Source organism: Emys orbicularis, chromosome 3 (assembly GCF_028017835.1).
Source record: "Emys orbicularis isolate rEmyOrb1 chromosome 3, rEmyOrb1.hap1, whole genome shotgun sequence".
Lineage (NCBI taxonomy): Eukaryota > Metazoa > Chordata > Testudines > Emydidae > Emys > Emys orbicularis.
In genome coordinates, this window is record NC_088685.1 from 65058451 (window position 1) to 65080716 (window position 22266).

The window sequence follows — 22266 nt, forward strand, 5'->3', positions numbered from 1 at the left end:
GACTATCATTACACAGAAATATACATTTGTACAAATCCAGAGTATTTTTGGAAAGCATCAAGACTAAGCCAATAGGATAATTAATGCAGTTCCAGTGCAATAAAGCCTCTATGCTCTAGTCCCAGTACCCTGTCATGTATTCTGCTTGGGGGTAGGAAGAGGGCTTACTACTGAAGAACTGACTTCCAATTTAATCCCCATTTCCAGTACTACAGGCTATGTCCTCAAGTTTTCTTCCTTGCATTCCTATCTTGGTATTTGGATACAGAGAGAGTTTTCAGTAAAATGGGGAAGGACAGAAACATAGTAACAGAAGAGGTGTTGGTTTTGTTTGCCTATTGTTTATTATAGGGCGGATGGATAACAGTTAAAATTTTTAAATTGTGTTGGATATTTTAACTTCTACATACAGAGCTTCTTATAAATTCTTTACTTTAAAAATTGTACCATTTCTTCAGTGTAAGAGAGCTGACTAGTGATGCACCTGTTTTTAACCACAAATGTCAGAAATGTATCTGGGAACCAGCAGGACAGCTCTTGGGATCTAAACAGAGAACTAGGAGTTAAGAGCCCTACGTTCGAGTCCCAGTCCCATCATATTCATTGTGAGCTGGAACAAGTGACAATTCTCCATGCCTCAGTATCCATCTAAACAGAAAAGGAATAAGAAATACTGCCATGCTTTCCTCACAGAAGGAAAGCTTAATCTTTGTGAAGTGCTATATAAAAAGGCTTTGTCTTCTTATAGCTGTTTTGACTAAGGAATGATAGGCAGAGCAACCCTGTAACTTAGACTGACAAGAGCCAGCACTATTGGAGGAATGCCAGCCAATCTACCTCTATCATTTGCATTAGGCAGTGGCCTGCAAACAATACCAGATGTGTAGTCTACAATCATCAAAATACTAAGATGCAAGACCAACTTATGGGTAGATATTTCCAGAATATACCTGCAATGTATTTGCTGTAAAGACATACTTTAACGGCAGATTCTCTCTCCTGATGAAGTGTGCCTGTTTTCTATTTAAACGTGACTGGCGTCGAATGCACGTAGCATTTGCAAAAGAAGGATTAAATTCTACAGTATGTTCCCCCTCACCATAACACCATACAATCATTTTGAGTGTTAGCACCATGGGTTTAATGCAGGTGGGGGACAAGGTAGAATAACCTTACATCAGATGGATTATTTTAGGCTGTGAGATGTACTTTGTTTCATATAAATATATTTTTTTAAAGTTTTCTCCCCATTTAATCACATCCAAAATACCATTCCAAGCTTGCATTGAAAGAGACAGATAATTCTACAAAACAGATGAAAATGTATTTTTTCAGGAAAGCAATTTCTTTCTCCAATTAGCATTAACTGACATTTATATTAGAAGACTCCATATTTCAGAAATTAAAGTTATTTAATGTTAAATGTTCTTTTCAGCAGATTAAGAGGTAGGTATATTTCCACAATAGAAGAAAAATTGTAGCAGACACTAAATCAAAACAAGGAGAGTCTGATAAGTCAACAGACTCTGTTCAGCATATAAACATAACTGTGTCTTGAGATAACTCTAATTAATGATAAGAGAGTTTGTATTTTCAGATAAAAACATACAACATCATAATTTGGAATTTAATAAATTTCTGGCAGAAACAGAAATATTCAAAAGCTGCCCTTTTCCACATAGAAATGTGGGCTTCAACAAATCATTGGATCATTGGTAATATTAACCTTTGGACTGCTAAAACATGTTATTTACTGCAATTCTTTCTTACATTCACCAGCACCAGCAGTCTAAAAGTTTACACAGAGATCATCAAATGCTTGATAATTACATAATTACAACAGAAATTTAACTTGAAGTATTTTTGTTAAAACAATCTTCATAAATAATGAAAATATCTGTGTTCTAGCTCTTCGGTAACCTAAGGGTTAATTGGTACATTGTGTTTCTTTTTTTTTTCTCCTTTTTCTTTTTAAACCAAACTGGAGGTTCCCCACTGCCAGCAATGGTTAAGGCCTGGATAAGTTACTCTCCTTTTGCTTTTTCCTTTTTCTGCTTTTTTCCATTTTCCACCACTAGATTGTTTTCTAGTTTGCTTACACCGTTTGCAACAGCACCATTCACTATTTTGCCATTCTTAATGGGTTCCTTGGGCATTTTATATGTCCGATAGTAGAAGTTACCAAACAAGAAAATAAAGGTGACAGCATAGATCATTACACCCCAGTGCATCCATTTAGGGAAGGGACAGTCGATATAAATAGACATGGCTGTGTGGCCAAGAGTCACGTGGAACTGAATCTGAAAAAAAGAAAATATTGCATAATAAACCATTTGATGCTATATTAGGTTTGACTATATCAACTTTTATTGAAAATACAATAATGTATTAATTATAAAGAAAAACACAATTCATGGTTTACATAAGTAATATATAATTGCAATATTTCTCTACACTAACAAATACAAACAGTAGTAAAACATTTACATTCACAGCATTTTAAGTTTTATAAGGAAGTTACTAGAGATTAGACTGCTGTTCCTTTACAGTATCTGTCATAGAATCATAGAATGTCAGGGTTGGAAGGGACGTCAGGAGGTCATCTAGTCCAACCCCCTTCTCAAGGCAGGACCAATCCCCAGACAGATTTTTACCCCAGTTCCCTAAATGGCCTCCTCAAGGATTGAGCTCACAACCCTGGGTTTAGCAGGCCAATGCTCAACCCACTGAGCTATCCCCCGAGATCATGGAAAGCTGCACAGCAGCTATACAAATCTCAGTACTCTAGGAACCAGAACTCTGGTCTCAAAACAACGTATGCATATGCTGATTATAAACATGGGCACCTCAACTTCTGATACCCTCCAAACCCTGTTGCCAAAGATGGCTCCACTCCCTACTATTCCCTCCCTCTACTGCTGAGGAAGGCCAAGCCTTCAATGCTTACAAATAATTCTTTTTAAATTTAATAAAATTATTTTAAAAAGCTCTTCCTTTCCCTCAGCTCCAACCACTATTTTTATTTACCATACAGAGACAACTATTGTAAAGGCCTGGCTAAGGGCTGCTCTACCTACAACCTCACACTGAAATAACAAATTAAATGAGTCTTAATTTAAACGGTCTGTTATTTCAGTGCAAGTCTGCTTGTGGACACGTCTTTCAGAATACAAATATCCTATTCTGACTGAATTAAAAGTGTCCACACACAGACTTGCACTGAATTAACAAAAGGTGCGTATTAAAACTGATTCAGTTATTTTGGTGCAAGTTTGTGCATAGACAAGGCCTATAAAAACAACAGGAAAAAGCCTTTTAAATTTTACATCTGCCAGTTAACTCAAGCCTACATTTTGAAGCTGATAAGGAATACAGAATTACTTTTCTTTTCTGAGGCCCCATGATTAAAAAAAAATATGGACATGGATTGGCGCACGGGTACTTACTGTAAAAAGTAGCATACAATATACAACCTTTGGTCTATATATTTTTAAAGATTTATTATAAAACACAGCATGTAGATCATAATTTAATACAATACATGCTATCATCATGTACAGGGGAAAAGACAAAGTTTGGGCAAAGAAGAAATTATCTAAGAAAAATCTTTGATCTGTGACATTAAAAAATGAAAATGGGAGTGACTGCTTATCGCTTACCCCATTATATGCCACAGCCCAACAGTGATTGCAAGTCATTACCTCTTGGCTGCTGTTTGGTAGTTTATGTGGAAAGAGTAAGTGGACTCAGCCTAGCACATTATGGATTTTTGTTCACACAACACAAAACCCATAATTCACAGCTGGAACCAAAGGACACTCTTGTTGACAGTCTGAGAAACCAGGAAATGAATAGACCTGGAGGCTTTCTCCCCTTAGAGGAGATCCCTGGTAGTTCAGAGTTGAAATAGCTCAGTAGGGCACCATTAGGAAACTGTCATCACTTTGTGTGTTGCACCTGCTCTGAGGTTTGAAATACATGCTTCAATCGCCAATGCTGTTTCACTAACACTAAAATTCATTTAAAAATGTAAAAAGAACTAATGGAAACATCATCAGACCCTTAACTACAGTCTGCACTAGCAGGTGCTGCTGTGTAAATAAGAAGATTAAATATCGAACTTTACTGTGATTGTCTTTTCCTTTGAAATAAGAGATTACGTTAAGGGCACAGAATAGTTTCATGGTATAACTGCCGTCTGGTAATCAGGTGTTCATTATTTCTGTCATGCCACTATAATCAAACTGATACAGATTTGATTATTTTGCAAAAGCAAAATAACAGTTTAATTACTATTATTGGCTAATTGCATATTTTGATGGTTTTAAAGAATAATCAAAGAGCAATTTTATGTGTAATTATTTCAAAAGTCCATTGCACTTCTAGAAATACATCAGCTTCTGACTTGATCTGTGAATAAGTGACAGCCATCCAGCCTCGTGTTTGGCTGGTACACCTTTCGTTTGACAGGGAGAGAGAGAGACACACAGACAGACAGACAGACAGACAGACAGACAGACAGACAGACAGACAGACAGCAAATTTAGAGAGAGATTTTACTTACCAATTGTAATATGGTCAAGTATCGTTTCCACCACAGATATTTCTGAAATTTAGGGCCACAGGCAGCTAATCCATAGTACATGTACATAACAACATGAATAAAAGAATTCATTTGGGCTCCAAAAAAAGCTGTTCAGATATAAAAAAAAAAACAAAACCCATAGTGTTATTTTTAAACATGAAAACCAAAAAGTTACCTCTATTTTTTTGTATTACACAGTAAAAATAAAATTGGCACATTTTGTACTTACAATCTTGTATGTATTGTCAGCACTAATAGTAATATGCATAAAAACTGAACTTAAGTTGAAATCCACATCTTTTGTCCATTAGACAGGTTTGACTATGTAGGCTTGAGCCTATAAACATGTACCAAAATTAAGTAACTTGGTCATGTGAGTAGTCCCACTAACTTCAATGGGACTACTCACATGAGCAAAGTTATATGGGTGTTTGCAACATGCAATACACCACTTTTAACAATCTATTGTTAAAAAAATGAACTTTAAAACAATAGCACTGATATTCAGGATTGCCCTTAACATTTAATAATTCTTTACATTTAGGCTAATATTGCCATCTACGGATGGCTAAAATTAGGCACCCAAATACATAGAATGATTTTCAAAACAACTGAGCACCCAGCAACATCCATTAACATCAATGAATTACAGTCTCCTGAAAACCAGAACCACTTACATAGGTGTCTAAGGACTTAAGTATCGATGGAGTTGTTCCCAATTAACTCCATGTGTGGACACTCTTATTTCAGAATAAGAGTGCCTTGTTCCTGTGGGTTAATCTAACCAGAAGCAGCACCGCAAATATGGAGTTCATCAGGAACATGTGTAGACAAGCCCTTAAAATATGGACTTGAATGTCAAACTTTAGGCACTCACTCTTGAAAATCTTGGCCTGAAAACTTTTCAGTAGAAAGCACTGTTTGATAGGATGCAACAGCAGGAGAGGCTGTTCTAGATTTGATTTTGACAAATAGGGAGGAACTTGTTGAGAATTTGAAAGTGGAAGGCAACTTGGGTGAAAGTGATCATGAAATGGTAGAGTTTATGATTCTAAGGAATGGTAGGAGGGAGAACAGTACAATAAAGACAATGCATTTCAAGAAGGCAGACTTTAGCAAACTCAGGGAGTTGATAGGTAAAATCCAATGGGAAGCAAGTCTAAGGGGAAAAACAATTGAAGACAGTTGGCAGTTTTTCAAAGAGACATTATTAAGGGCACAAGAGCAAAATATCCCACTGAGTAGGAAAGATAGGAAGTATGGCAAGAGACCACCCTGGCTTAACCAGGAGATCTTCAGTGATCTAAAACTCAAAAAAGAGTCCTACAAAAAGTGGAAACCTGGTCAAATTACAAAGGATGAATATAAACAAATAACACGAGTATGTAGGGACAAAATTAGAAAAGCCAAAGCACAAAACAAGATCAAACTAGCTAGGGACATAAAAGGAAAAAAAGAAAACATTCTACAAATATATTAGAAGCAAGAGGAAGACCAAGAACATAGTGGGCCGATTACTCAATAAGGGGGGAAAGACAATAAACAGAAAATGTGGAAATGGCAGAAGTGCTTAATAACTTATTTATTTCGGTTTTGACCAAGAAGGTTGGTGGCGATTGGACGTCTAACATAATGAATGCCAGTGAAAATGAGGTAGGATTAGAGTCTAAAATAGGGAAAGAGCAAGTCAAACATTACTTAGACAAGTTAGATGTCTTCAAATCACCAGGGCCTGATGAAATGCATCCTAGAATACTCAAGGAGCTGACTGAGGTGCTATCTGAGCCATTAACAATTATCTTTGAAAAGTCATGGAAGACGGGAGACATTCCAGAAGACTGGAAAAGGGCAAATATAATCCCCATCTATAAAAAGGGAAATAAGGACAACCCGGGGAATTACAGACCAGTCAGCTTAACTTCTGTACCTGAAAAGATAATGGAGCAAATAATTAAGCAATCAATTTGCAAAAATCTGGATGATGATAAGGTGATAAATAACAGTCAGCATGGATTTGTCAAGAACAAATTGTGTCAAACCAACCTGATAGCTTTCTTTGACAGGGTAACAAGCCTTGTAGATGGGGGGGGAAGCGGTAGATGTGGTATATCTTGACTTTAGTAAGGCTTTTGATACTGTCTCGCATGACCTTCTCATAAACAAACTAAGGAAATACAACCTAGATGGAGCTACTATAAGGTGGTGGCAAAACTAGTTGGAAAACTGTTCCCAGAGAGTAGTTGTCAGTGGTTCACAGTCATGCTGGAAGGGCATAACGAGTGGGGTCCTGCAGGGATCAGTTCTAGGTCTGATTCTGTTCAGTATCTACATCAATGATTTAAATACTGGCATAGAGAGTACACTTACAAAGTTTGCAGCCGATACCAAGCTGGGAGGGGTTGGGTTGCAAGTGCTTTAGAGGATAGGATTAAAATTCAAAATGATCTTGACAAACTGGAGAAATGGTCTGAAGTAAATAGGATGAAATTCAATAAGGACAAATGCAAAGTACTCCACTTAGGAAGGAACAATTAGTTGCACACATACAAAATGGGAAATGACTGCCTAGGAAGGAGTACTGCGGAAAGGGATCTGGGGCTCATAGTGGATCACAAGCTAAATATGAGTCAACAGTGTAACGCTGTTGCAAAAAAAGCAAACATCATTCTGGGATATATTAGCAGGACTATTGTAAATAAGACACGAGAAGTAATTCTTCCGCTCTACTCCGTGCTGATTAGGTGTCAACTGGAGTATTGTGTCCAATTCTGGTCGCCACATTTCAGGAAAGATGTGGACAAATTGGAGAAAGTCCAGAGAAGAGCCAACAAAAATGATTAAAGGTCTAGAAAACATGACCTATGACGGAAGATTGAAAAAACTGGGTTTGTTTAGTCTGGAGAAGAGAAGACTGAGAGGGGACATGATAACAGTTTTCAAGTACATAAAAGGTTGTTACAAGGAGGAGGGAGAAAAATTGTTGTTCTTAACCTCTGAGGATAGGACAAGAAGCAATGGGCTTAAATTGCAGCAAGGATGGTTTAGGTTGTACATTAGGAAAAAATTCCTAACTGTCAGAGTCGTTAAGCATTGGAATAAATTGCCTAGGGAGGTTGTGAATCTCCATCATTGGGGATTTTTAAGAGCAAGTTGGACAAACACCTGTCAGGGATGGTCTAGTAATACTTAGTCCTGCCTTGAGTGCAGGGGACTTGACTAGATGACCTCTCGAGGTCCCTTCCAGTTCTATGATTCTATGAAAAATATTATTTAGATAGTAAATATACTTCAATCTTTAAAAAAAATTAATAGTTGCACTTTAGACATGCATGTTCTAACAGATACTATACATTTGCAAAGTAGTGATGGCCTAGGATTCCAAACAGCAAATCACACATTGCTACACAGCTAACATTGCCTAAAGGATTACTGTCATGCAGGAGAGAGTGTCTTTTCTTGCCAGAACTCATGGTAATTTCCTCTGCAGGGTAGGATACCCCTTGCAAGACAGTAATACTTTTTTTTGGCAACATGGACTGTAGGATTTCCCTGTAATTTCATTTGAAAATCCTCATGTACGGCTCAACCTTAAAGAGACACTTGTCAACTTGAATTTTCAAAAATTGATTCATTCAAAATATAGCATGTAAAGAATTTTTACTTTTGAAAAACTTCTCACACACTTTTATAACATTTTTACTGCTCCCCTGCTGATGCTTGGAAAAGTCTTTTGGGTGGGCCCCAAAGCAACATTAAACAACATGCTTGAGCCCACCCCCTTTTTGCTGTGCACATCCATGCCTGCCATTTCTTCAGTGTCACCTTTGCAGCTGCTGGTACTGGTGAATGACCTCTTGCAGGTCTTGAGGAAGAGCAAGTGGGGTGGGGACAGAGAAGTTAGCCTCCCTTGTAGCCTAGTGATTAGGCAGCTCCCTCAGAATGTAGGCGACCCTAGTTCAATTCCTGTCTGGCTAATAAGCAGAAAGAATTAGAATTTAGTTCTCCCATCTCTCAAGAGAGTGTCCTGATATTATGGCATGAGTCTTACTCAATCTCTCCTGTTAAAGGTGTATTACTTTGGAGAAATGAACAGTCACCGGGAGCAGGGACTTACACTTGGGTCTCCTACATCATAGGGGAGTGGCCTAACCACCAGGCTATAGAATCATTCTCACGCTTTCCCTGACCCCATGACTATTAGTTGTTGTTATGAATTATTGTGAATTGGCACTCTGATAGAAAATTTAGACGTGCTAGTATGTAGGCAATGTGTCATCTGCTAGAAAACAGTGGAACAGACAGGGCCGGCGCAACCCATTAGGCAACCTAGGCAGTTGCCTAGGGCGCTACAATTTGGGGGGAGGCGACCGCGGCAGTATTTCGGCAGCGGGACCTTCCGCCGCCTAGGGCGGCAGAAAAGCTGGCGGCGCTCCTGGGAACAGATATACACAAAGAAATCTGTAACAACTTGACACGTATCCTAGTTTATATTCAGTGAAATCCTGACCCCATGCCAGGCCTCTGTTGCTGCAGAAGGGCCACAACACAGACCTGCTGCATTTCTTCTGTTGGTACCAGAAATTGTAGAGACTGAACAACTGGACCACAGAGTTGAGCTGAGCTTTGAAATGGCCCCTTGCATAGGTTTATGGGAGTCGAGGGCACTCAGCAACTTACAAGATCAAACTATAAGGGGCTAAAAGGTAAGGGGTTCACTGGAAAATGGTAGTTGGGACTACAAACTGCACATATTCAATGGTCACAAACCTCATGTAATGAGTACAGTGAACAGTAATGACTGAACATGCAGTGAACCCAGGATTCCTCTCACCCTAAGGCTGGATTGGGGAGAATTCCATCCTCCAACTCCTGTACGCAAAGCTGTAGATATGAATTTCAGCCCATGGGCTGAAATATTTATATAACCACACATTTTATATTCTAATGTACATATAGTGCGTGAGTGTGTAAAAAATCCAAAATATACATTTTAATATATGAATATTTTAACAAAGGATTAATTTTAGTCTGGATTGCATGGATTATTATTGCAAATTATTTTTATAGTTATTTTTACAGCCCTTTACAAACAGAATGGGACATTTTCTTCCAACCTCTGCCTCAGTAGAATTCGAGAGAGACAAGGCAAAGCAAGACATGACACAGGGGAACAATGCAGGAAAAGAAGGGTGTAGAGAAAACAATGGAAGTAAGATTTCCTTGATGTGAAATTTATAGGAACAGAAAGGAAAAGAACGTTAATTATAGATTTGCGTCATTATAAAGCTTCTACAACTGGTTGACACGGGTTTATTGCTAACCTTCAAATGAGTAATTCAGATTTTGATACTTGTTTTGTTATAAAACAAAACAAACCCAAAACTCAGTTATAGGGCCAACTTCTATTCTAGTAAAAATTCAGAATAGCTCCATTAACTTCAATGGATTTAGACTGGAGTAACAGGGAAGCAACTGGCCCATAGTTCTGATTCCTAGTTCTCTGTAGCTGCAAAATGTTAGATTAGGCAGGGTTGTTGTAGCTGTATCGGTCCCAGGATATTAGAGAGACAAGGTGGGTGAGGTATTATCTTTTATTGGACCAACTTCTGGTGAGAGAGACAAATTTATCTACCTGCTCCATATAGCAAGGTGACAATTTTTTTAAAGAGGGAATTTGTAAAAACGGAATTTCAGTCTTGCATTTGATGCCTGTGAGTAAAGTCTTTTGCAATTCATAAAACTACAGCTCTGTTCTCTCTTCCTCCCCCTCATTTCACACAGAAGGAAGTTACACTTATGTAACTGCTATGATCCAATGCTGTTTGAATAGACTTATCATATAGTATTCAGTTAACTCCATGAAATACTGGTTTCTTTATTAATTCCAAATAGGCTGATTCTCACTCTTATGTCTATATTGCCTTAAGAGAAAAAGACAGTTCACTCACCTTGTCCTCCTGGAACCCACTTGATACCAATCCACCACAAGGTGAACATAGTGAAATGGTGATAGACATGAAGGAAACTGATTTGGTTAAATTTCTTCCTCAGGATGAAAAATATTGTGTCCAAGTACTCAATTCCTTTTGAGACAAAGTACCACCATAAAGCACCAGCTATCTGCAATATAGGAACAAAGATACTAATGATTCTTAAAAAATAATTAAATGAAATTAAAGTTAATTATATCAATGTGCTGTGAGGAAGAAATGGAAGATACGACTAGCATTTTTGGCAGTTTCTATTCCATTTCTGAAAAATGTCCTGAATTCTGGGTTATTTACAGCAGGAGTGGAATCATAGGTTAGGAGAAGTCAGTTATGATTTAACTATTAAACATCTGGCAACATCAGAGCATTAGACTTCTTTGGATTTTACTCCAGCCAAGGATGTAGTTTTTTGTAACTTCTGAACATGGGTTCAATATACTATTTTATAAAGGATACCGTATTTTACAATTTAGCCATCTATAAAGAGAAGCAGTTTACTATCTCTCATGTACTTCCTCTTTACCTTAGACTCTTCTACAGAGATTGCTACTGAAAGTCCTGTATTCAAGCAGACCACAATTTGACATGGACACAGAAACAAGGAGGCACATACTCCACGATATGGTTAAATGCAGAGGCCACAACTTTACTAAAACCCTTAACCAATGGAGACCATTCCCCAATACTACCTAGCTGGGCTGTTCCAGTGTGGATTTCAACTGGGTAACAATGGTGCCTGATTCTACAAACTTGACAGGCACATGTGAGGGCAATACCCTCTTTACATGCTCAGGCCTGCTCTGGAAGTCAGAGTCTATCCTGCTCCCTTCCTCCATGAAGAAGATAGGAGAATGGAGAAAAGGGGAGCCATACACTGAACAAGACACACCCCATCATCATGCAACAAATTGCTCTGAGCTCATGCCCAAGCAGCCCACTGGGTTACAGGGGATTCACATTTGACCATTTTTTAACCCACCAACCACAATGGAGCCCGCTAAAGTTGTGACAATGTAATTTACCTCGTCCAAATCCAGACCTCAGATATGCTGAATGGAAGGTGAAAAACCCTACACAGCAGTTTGCCAATTTTGCCATATGGGAAAAATTCTTTCCAGTCCCCAAACAAAGTTTGACAATTACCCTAGCCCAGGGATTGGCAACCTTTGGCATGCAGCCCATCAGGGAAATCCGCTGGCGGGCTGGGCCGGTTTGTTTACCTGCAGCGTCCGCAGGTTCGGCCAATCGCAGCTCCCACTGGCCGCGGTTTGCCATTCCAGGCCAATGGGGGCTGCGGGAAGCGGCGCGGGCCCAGGGATGTGCTGGTCGCCACTTCCCACAGCCCCCAATGGCCTGGAACGGTGAACCGCGACCAGTGGGAGCTGCAAATCGGCCGAACCTGCGGACACTGCAGGTAAATAAACCATCCCGCCCCACCAGCGGATTTCCCTGATGGGCTGCGTGCCAAAGGTTGCTGCTGCGTGCCAAAGGTTGCCAATCCCTGCCCTAGCCCCAGCATCGTAAAAGATCTAGCTCATTCAATAAGGGTGAGTAAGGTCAGGGCTCAGGGCTGGATTAAGAACTCTCATGGCCTTGGGCACATATTCTAAGCCACCTCCTGAAAAAACAATCAAAAAACCCTCAAAACTTTGAACCTTCCTGATACGATGAAAAACCTGTTATTTAAAGAATTAACAGAATAAGGGAACAAAACATGCACCATAGCTGACATTAAGAATTAGCTTTAGCTAGCAATTAATATTTATAGTTAATACGTTTCCTCAGAAGTACTGCCTGCTCAATATCGCATGTCAGTTTAGACACTAAACACTTTAGCAATTCCATGCAAGGACTGACAGAGAAAACAGATAACTAGTTCACTACAAAGGAAGCAGAAATAGAGCAATTTGGTTTCATGTACAGACTACTGCTGCAGCCAAATATAGTGGAATTCAGAAACAGTATTCACTAGAGCAAGATCATCTAGAATTACTACCCAACTTTGCGCAGACTTTGTCTTATCAATTCTTCTCCAAAACAATTTATAAAAAAGCAAAAATAGGCATTGATATCAAAACAGCTATCTCTAGAGACCTGATATACACTATTCTAATTCTCTGATATTTCATAAAAATGTGGTATTTCATACTGACACTGTGTTCAATAAACAACCCAAATTATAATCAGGCTTATTTTTCAAGCTTTTAAGACTAATTTCTAAGTTAGTAATTTTTGTTTTTGATAAAGACGTAACAGCAAAAAATTAGCCATAGAGGTAAAGCAATGCATTGTAAACACAAATAACTGAAATGCAGTAACAAACATACACTATAATTAATAATGTAACATAGTGAATGGTGTGTCTGATAGGTGAAAAAAACAAATACCATTGCTATGGGCATTTCTCTCAATGTAAAAGCTATACAAAACAATTCATACCTTTTGTTTGCAGCTGTTTTTTTCTGAGATTTAAGCAAACTAAAGTTAGTGATTAGGTTGGCAAAGTTCATTTCTTGGACCAACTCTGTTCCCTCAAAAGCATTCAAACTGTTTTGCTGCACTGTGGATCTTGGTTCTTTTTTTATCCTATCCATCTTTGAAAATGACTGCTCTCCTTCACATTTAGTCACGGATAGGTTGAGAAAAATTCATAGGCCAGTGTCAACTTTAGAAAATGTAGACACCAGACAACTGTGAGGTAGCAGCTGATGCAGTGCATATGGTAATTTGTTTCATTTTGTGCAGAGAACTGACACTGAAAGAGTTTGTCAAGAAAGTTTTGGTCCAAGTCTTGAGAATAAACTGCTGTATATCTGCGAACTTCATTGACATACACTCAGGGCCGCCCAGAGGATTCAGGGGGCCTGGGGCAAAGCAATATCGGGGGCCCCTTCCATAAAAAAAAGTTGCAATACTATAGAATGCTATATTCTCGTGGAGGCCCCTGCGGGGCCCAGGGCAAATTGCCCCACTTGTCCCCCTTCTGGGCGGCCCTGTATACACTGAACCCAGTTTAAACAGGTCTTCAAAGCACTCATATAGCACATTGAAAGCATCCAGTCTGTGACGTAGACAAGCTGCAAGTTTGTCAGTTCTGACAAAAAATGTTTCAGTGCAAAACTGATGGCTTCATTCAAGTACTGGCTCTACTGCCTCTTCAGACTCACCCTCAATTGGTTTTCTTTTACGGGGACGACACACTCATGTTGATAGTACAACAGATTCCACTTACTAGTGATCCGGATATTAACGACTTCCAGTTACTAGCAAAATTTTGCCAGGAACCAATCCCAACCCAATGACTTTAATATTAATGGGATTTGGATATTGGCAATGGCATGCAACTTATTAACAATATTGTTTTTGGAAGAAAGGCTACACCTGCAGGCAGGTTTATGAGGTTGCAGCCAGGGAAGGAAGCACTGGGACATACGGAGCACCTGCCACAGGAAGGTTTGCAGGGCTGAAGCCAGGGCAGGCACATCCCAGCAATTCCTTCCCTGGCTGCAGCCTCGCAAACCTGCCTTTCGCTTATTAGCAACTGCCAGATAATGGCAACTTTTTTCTGCCATTTCCGAGGGATTGCTAATAAGTAGAATATACTGTATTCAGAAGTAGCATACACATTTTCTTTGCACTGAATTCAAAATCCTTAAACTGTTCACATAATATCCCAACAAATGTTTCCAGGGAGCACAGTACATTAACACCAACACTTAGATCTATGTCCATCTTCTGTAGCTGGGTGCTTGTCAGTTTGAACTGCTGAAGCACAGTGTCCAAAAGAGTGCCATGACAGCTGTCTCCAATTGTTCCATTTTCATCTGAAGATAAGTTGCATATAAACAAGTGTCCGTAGGCTGATTTATATTTTTTGAAAGACCTTCCAAGGCTTGTTGAATACTGCTATAGTTTTGACACAATGGCTTGGTAGAATCGGCACAATTACACCACTGAGTATCTGACAGACTTTTGAGAGTCAACAATCTCTGGCTAGTGTCAGTATTTATGTTGTGGAAATGGATTTCCATCAATATATTGAGGCAGAATGGAAAGAATAGAGTCACTGCATAGCCCCCCAAAAATGACTGCATCTGAGCAATTGTTAACACTGTTGACTCCGACTGAACGTAGTATTATCATACGGTTGTCCACAGCAGACAGACACATCCAAAACTTATTTTTTTATCATAGCCACCACAGCTTTGGCCATTTGCACATGTGGTTCTCAGGTAGCTGAAACTCAATGAATTTCACAATTATATGCCCCTCTGAATTGAGAAATCAGAAGATGAATGTGAGCTGGTCTACATGCACTACATCAGGAGTTATATCAACAGTTACAGAAAAATATTTGGCTTGCTGTAATTCTGCTGCTATAGTATTTTTAATTATCATTCCCATCAATTCAATGAATATCAGAGACAGCTGACGACATATAGGAGGGCTTAATTTTCCCCTTCTGTCCAAATGTAGCTAGGTGGTCAGCCAGAAATTACTCAAACTGTGATATTAGTTCCAAAATCCCAAAATAATTTCTAATGCTTTCGGATTCTAATACATCATCCTGGCCATGGAAGCCAAACCCATGAGCACTTAAAAACTTTATAACTGCCACCACATGCTGAAGAACATCTCTTTGGTACTGCTCTTCTGAATTAAATTGGTGTGCCAGATCACAGTACACAGCGCACAGTCAACTAGTGGAACTCCTTGCCTGAGGAGGTTGTGAAGGCTAGGACTATAACAGGGTTTAAAAGAGAACTGGATAAATTCATGGAGGTTAAGTCCATTAATGGCTATTAGCCAGGATGGGTAAGGAATGGTGTCCCTAGCCTCTGTTTGTCAGAGGGTGGAGATGGGGATGGCAGGAGAGAGATTACTTGATCATTACCTTTTAGGTTCACTCCCTCTGGGGCACCTGGCATTGGCCACTGTCGGTAGACAGGATACTGGGCTGGATGGACCTTTGGTCTGACCCAGTATGGCCATTCTTATGTTCTTAAAAACGGGACATCTGGTCACCCTACACAGTGGTACATACATTAATTTACATATTCAAATTGTAGTTGAAGTACATTGGTATTCATCTAAAAACAGTCAGGCCACATATCAAAAATGCTCAAACCATTTTCAAGGGACGGGTTTGCAACTGTTATTAAATAAATATGTAAAATCGTGAACAGAAATTCCTGCTCTTACAGTAATGAACACAGGATACATATATATGTTAGGGCCCCATAAATAAAAAATGGAAGATGAAATATGTAAGCTCATAATTAAAGGTCTCCCATGTCTTCTGGGGCCCCTGTCCATTAAAATGGCCCTGGCAGGGCTGGAACAGAGCCAAAATGGCAGGAGGCCAGCAGAAAGCAAGAGCTCCCTGCAGTAAAAAGCAAGCAGAAGCCACCCCTTTCCTCCACCTTCCTGGCAGGATGGCTCCACTGTTCAGTGGTGGTAGGTGTACTGGGCTCCATTACATGGAAGCCATGTAGGACAGCCCCCTGCATGGGGGGGTGTGGAAAGAAAGAGAGAGAGAGGAGCTGCACACTCCCCCTCAAATACATAAACTGAGTAGGGAGGAGAAGGGGGATGTAGGAGGATATGTAGCACTGCCCCAGCTGTTTCTGCTTGGGGATGTCTCCCTCCCCAACCTGAGCAGGAGCAAGGGGGATGTCTCAATTGCCTCTGGATCCATCAAGTCACACCCTGGATAGTGAAGTGAGCATTTTAGGTTAGGTAAAGGTTGGAAGGAGAAAGCATCACAGGAGCAGAAGCTGCAGTTCTGCATTGCAGAGTCAGCGAGCTCCCAGAAGGGTAACAACATAATTTATTGTTGCCAATCTGCATGCTTTGCATGTTAACTGCTGAATGCCTGCTTCATCATCTCTGCATATATTTTGAAACCAATGCAGATGCTAGGGAGGTGAGGCAGACTCATTAGTTTATATGAACAGAGACAAAACTGGGTAATTTCTGTCATAACAGGGAGAGGGAGAGTAGATGAAAGAAAGAAACAAAGAAGACTGCCAGAGCTGGGAGTTCCCAGATATATGGACAAGCCAAAACAATTTTTAAGATACATAATGCTCAATAAGTAGCACTTCTGTTTCTGGGCCAGGCAGTCATATATTTAACTCCCACAGCAAGGCTTGGCGTCACACCCATTGATGACACTGTAGTACAGTAACTGCTCTTAAAGAAACCCTGGAACAAGAAGCAGTGTTTGAAGATTAATGTGGATGGCAGAGTGTGGAAGTAAAAGTGAGGTCTGGTAGTCAGACAACCTGGTTTCTATGCCCAGCACACTGTAGGCTTGCCATATGACCTTGAGCAGGTCACTCAATATTTATAGTCCAGGAGCCTTAGAATTCTACCTGTCCTGCAGATTATTCACGTCCTGTTAGGTGAATTCAAGTGAACAACACTGAATCCATTTAAAAGACATTCCCTTCCTGTAAGGCATGAATAATTTTAAAGATCCAGGGTGGTATTTGCCTCCGATTCCCCATTTCTCAGTGGGATTATGCCTACCCAGTTTTTGTTTTTTTAACAGAACCTCAAAATCCCCACCTAAAGGGTGCTACATAAGTAGAAAATATCAGTTGCATGCTCTGCTCAACAGCTATAAATAATTCAGTTTTGCTACTACTTATCACTTACAAAGAAGTTGACAGGTTTCAAGTGCTGTAAAATCTTTAATTATCCCAATACCCCTAAGGATTGAGGTACGGCCTCTATTTTTATAGATGAAAAAATGAAACAAAGAAATGTTAAGTTGCTTGTCCAAGGTCAAGCAGCCACTTGGAGATGGGGATAGGAAAGCATGCATGTCCATGCTCTGTTCAATTAAGTAATATATCAAGAACAGACAGGCACCATTAAACTTGCTTTGTAAAGCACCAAAAATGTAGGACCTAACTGATAGTTGTATTTTTGATAAAGTTGCTTCTTAATATCAAGTTCAACAGAAAGAGTAACAATGAAATAATTCAATTAATAAAAATAATTAATTAAAAAATAATATTCAGTACTAAATATTCTTTAAACCAATAATGTAATTATTAAAAGATTTCTTTCCTGGGAGCTTTCATATGAGTCAAATCTAAGTCTGTTAGGACACCAGATGGCCCAGAAAGATAACATTACTGCCTAAGATTAAGGGGTCAGCAACAGATCCAACTCCATGACCTCTGCACACTGCAAGCTTTTTTAAAGATGACTTCATTGTCACATTAACAATTTTAATCTAAGGCCTTGTCAGTAGTAGGTTTTTTTCACCAGATCCAAACCAGGGTAAGCTGGACTGGTACAAGGCCTGTTTTACACTGGTGTAGTGCAGCGATGCTGGGATTTGCATCAGTGTATCTATGCAAGTGAAAATGCCCAGCATAGACAGGGCCTAACTATTTTCAAAGAGTTTAAAGGCCAGAAAAGACCATTCGATCATCTAGTTTAATCTGAAAGTATGTAATGCTTCATGAATTTGCATGTCATCCTTGCATAGGTACCATGCTAATTTTTTTCCTATTTCATTCTAATTTTAATATACTTGCTGCCAAAACAAGCACACACACACACAGATCTTTTGTGCCTGAACAGTTTTGTATCACATACTATGTTTATCATTCCATTTGAAAGGATATTTATTTAGTATAAGGGCAGAAATTAAAAACAAAAACAAAAAAACCCCAATACACCACAGGATTCTAAAGCGGAATCCCTCTTTTCCTTGCTTTCCCTTCAGAAGAACTCTAATTAAAGGACTGGTTACAGAGGACTTGCAGGAGTATCTTTTATGAGATCATAAATATACTGTATATACTGTGAAGGAGAGGGTTTTTTTTTTTTTTTAAACTCACATTTCCTTCTTATGGAGTTTTATAAGAGTTTAGAATCTTGTAATCCAAAATTTATTTGTAATCTGTAGTTACTTACATGATTTTGTTTATTTTATATTAAAAATACCTATTCAAGTTCTAGGCACTTGTACACTTATTAAAAATGCAAAAAAAAGAGAAATACCTTTTATTCAAAAGATAACTGTCCTAGACCACTTCACACTACAGTCCACCTAGCATCACAAATTGCAATTTTGAAATTGCAAACTATTTAATACCCCCACAACCAATGACCCCAAATTCCTCAACCCATAGCTCTCTGTAAACCCCAATAGACTAGAGGAGCCTGACTATGTGCCCAAAGAAAGAACAAAACCAGGCTCTGTTGATCAAATGAGAATTGGAGGTTGGAATCCAGCAAAACAGATGCTTAATTTTAACTTATTTGAGGAATTTGTTCAGTTGATGAGAATTAAAGAGGAAATTCATAACTTTTTAAAAGACCATGCTGTAAATGCTGTAAAGAGCCTAAGGGAGTTTGAACTTTAATGGGATTTCCGTGGTTATGGCTCTCTCTCTGAAGCACCTTCGAAAATTTCAGGTCTTTATCTTTAAATTTAATTGCAAAGCAGGACACACTGCTGAATGTGGCAAAAAGTTGATTCTTCTTTCATCTCTTTTTGCCTCTGTATGAAAGATGTATAGTTTTGCAGTCTAAATTAAATTCACTTTATACTTACAAGACTTGACGGTCAGAGTTACAAAAAAACCCTCCATTGTGTTGGGGAGAGGGGATAAATATTGTGCAGATTCTCATATACTTGAATTTTCCAACAGTGCCAAACACTATAGCCCAGCTCATAACAGAATTGAATTGTACCATGCCTCCTAATTGCACTTTTTGTTGCTATCACTTTCAGAAAAAAGGTTAAAACATTATTATTTGCCAACCTGTATATCTTAGCCTGATCCAAAAACCTCTCTGAATTACTCAAAGACTATTCTTTGTGAGAGAAAACTGCTCTCAGCTGAAGGCAATGTAAAGTTGTTGTATACTGTACGAGACTCAAGCAGTACAGATTCACAAAGACGTGATCAACTCTTCCTTAAAATGTTCCATAATGTTCACATTTGGTTTTGTACTTACTTTTCCCCTTCTACATGACCACGTATCCCCTGATCCTTCTGCTTCATATTTTCTTTTTCTTTTTACTGTAAATCCTGCTACACCAAACATTTACATTAAATTATGCATATATTTAATCTGTTCACCTTGTTTTCAAAACTAGTAAAAATACTAATTGGAAAGGCAAAAGCAACAGAAAACAAAATGTTTCAGATTTAGCCAAGTTTAGTGATATATTTACAAGACAACAAGAGAAAATGTGAGCAGAAAATGCATATTGAAATAGAAGACACTGCCTGGACAGACATCAACAGGGGAACACTGCTCACGTGTAGCTTCCCTTCTTTGACAAAGTTCCACTGTAAGGTGTTAGCTGAATGTTTCTCAAATCCGTAGTGTAACACAAAATAGAAAAGATTTTCAGATTTTCAGGAAAGAAAATCAGGTCATAGAAGTTCATATACATATCTTGGAGGAATGTGCAGGATTTTGAAGAGGTCCCATAAGGCTGCTGAAAATGTTCTCTCTGGGTAAAATTCTCAAATCCCAGCACTGGTTCTCTGCGTATTCTAGATTAGTGGGATTTTCAAAAAAGTTAACTGTAAGAAGTAGGTTTTGTTAAAAGTTGGTAACAAGTCTTTTAAAGAGGATTAGGATGTGCTGAATCCAAATATGGTTGTTACCACGCTGTATGTTGTGTATAAAGGCCTCTACAAAGAGAGCAAAGAAACAAAACAGAAATCGCTGAAATGTCTATTTCTTTTTTGTTTGGGATTAACATCTTTCAGTTCAATCATAATGATCTGTAGGATGTAAGAAAAGTAATCAAATATGCACAATCTTTTTATAAAGCTACTGAATTTCAGTTTCTTATTTGCAAGAGGTACTAGAAATATTTTAATATGTTATAGAACCATGAAAGAGAATTTTTACATGGCTCTTAACCTGAGCATTTGCACTTTGACACAAAAGTGTGCAAGCTGATTCAATTATCAGAAATGTATCACGTACTCCGAAAACACCTGTTTTTAAAACAACTGAAAATATTTTCTTGACTAAACATTAAGTAAACATTTTAATGCACACAAGTTAAGCACACATATTAATGTATTATTTCCATAAACTTTGGTATTCAGTGGCCGATTGAATCAACATCTTATTGGGTCACTTATGACATTTACTTATTTGATAATACTGTCCGTAAACACGAAGGGTCAGGTACATTGGCACACCCTTGTTCCAGTTTTCTACGTTGGCATGCTTCTGTACAAACAAGTTGTGCTGTCCTGTTCTTGCAACGTTGACTTCTGCACCCTTTGGTGAAGCCACAGAATATTGCCTCCAGGCAGTCGCTGGTACTGGTGGCAATGATCTGACCTGTGGCACCAGACCTCTATTCTCCTGTTTTCAACCCACTGTATTTGGAGGAGGAAGAATTAGATTTCGGTAGTGGGCCTGTCTAGTGCCAAACTAGTGCCTGGTAATGAGCTCTCTGTATGTGGAAGAAAAGAGCACCATTTGTTGGGGTATAGCTTCCGATAACTGCAAGCATGTGAACAAAATAGCATGTGTTTTATCAGTACTGTGGACCGCTGACAAGTCTTACCTCTGACAAATCAACTCTTTTGCACTTTTGACCTTCTACGAGTGCATGTCACCCTGTCCAAGGTGTGTTAGAAGCTGACTGTGTCTCTGAAACACTTTCCATGCAGTCATCTTATTGTGTCCAGCGATAAAAGAGGTAACATCATAACTAGTCAGGACATGAAATGGGAGCAGAGTTTCCTGAACAGTGGGTCCATTCTGTAGTTTCTCACAAATGGCATGAACAGGAAAATATTTTGATTCCTTTGATGTGCCAGCTTTCATCCAAACTGCTTACCTGCCGTTTTGTTATAGTATGCCAGCAAAAGAGTAAGCACATCAATCACCACATTGTTGGCATCAGCATCACTGTGGACACGGTGTAAAATCTTTCTTGTGTCTCATTTTTCCTCATGAGCACCAGTCAATTGGTGTGAACTGTTGCTGTTGAGCCCTATGCTTCAGCCTTATCCTGAAAGCCACCAGCCAGAATGATTTTATCAGGTGATCCTGGTGTCATTAGTTGCTCAGTTAAAAATATTTTCTGAAAACACAGTGAAATTCATCCAGTTACTTGGAAGAGGCACATATATGCCTTCCACTAATCTTCGCATGGGTCTTGTACCTCTTGAGCATTTTTATTTTGTACCACCCTTAGCAGAGTCCTGGTAGTACCTGTCAAACACAACGTCTATACCGTGGAAGTCTTCGCCACTCTGAAGTACCGTTTTTACAAATGTGTCTGCAAAGTCTCCAATGTTTTGGCTCCGGATGGCTTTTCTATGGCTAACACAACCAGCCCGTTAGCCACTCAAGCACTCTCCTCTGGACTATACCAACCCTGCTTCCTGCAGGTTGACAATAGATATACCCCAGCCCTCAAGTCCTTCAAAGTGTCCCCCTGTGGAATCCAGACCCTGATCAAATCCCACATCCTTGTTCTCAAAGAAACAGCGTACCCCAGTTCACCAGTTTTACCTCAGACCACTGCTCCTGTATCACACACAACACTGGAGTTCAATTATAGTAAAACAAAAGGAATTTTATTTAAGAAAGAACAGAGATTCAAACAGAAACAAGTGTGAGTGACGGAAACAAACGGTGACATACAAAACAAAATCATAAAATGCAAAATAGGGC

The 22266-nt window shown here is 39.1% G+C and overlaps 1 protein-coding gene and 1 non-coding gene across 2 annotated transcripts in view; both read right to left on the reverse strand.

Annotated features, from left to right (window-relative positions):
• Positions 1-2024: 2024 nt before the first annotated feature.
• The window catches only part of ELOVL4 (ELOVL fatty acid elongase 4), a 62241-nt gene continuing 41999 nt past the window's right edge, over positions 2025-22266 (reverse strand). The window contains exons 4-6 of the mRNA XM_065402126.1: positions 10534-10705; positions 4565-4692; positions 2025-2300 (exon numbers count right to left, since the gene is read on the reverse strand). Of these exons, the coding sequence (XP_065258198.1) occupies positions 2025-2300; positions 4565-4692; positions 10534-10705 (576 nt within the window). The remainder of the gene's footprint in view (positions 2301-4564; positions 4693-10533; positions 10706-22266) is intronic.
• LOC135876919 (U6 spliceosomal RNA) lies at positions 18038-18142 on the reverse strand. Its single transcript, XR_010561330.1, has one exon. It is a non-coding gene; the product is annotated as a U6 spliceosomal RNA (small nuclear RNA).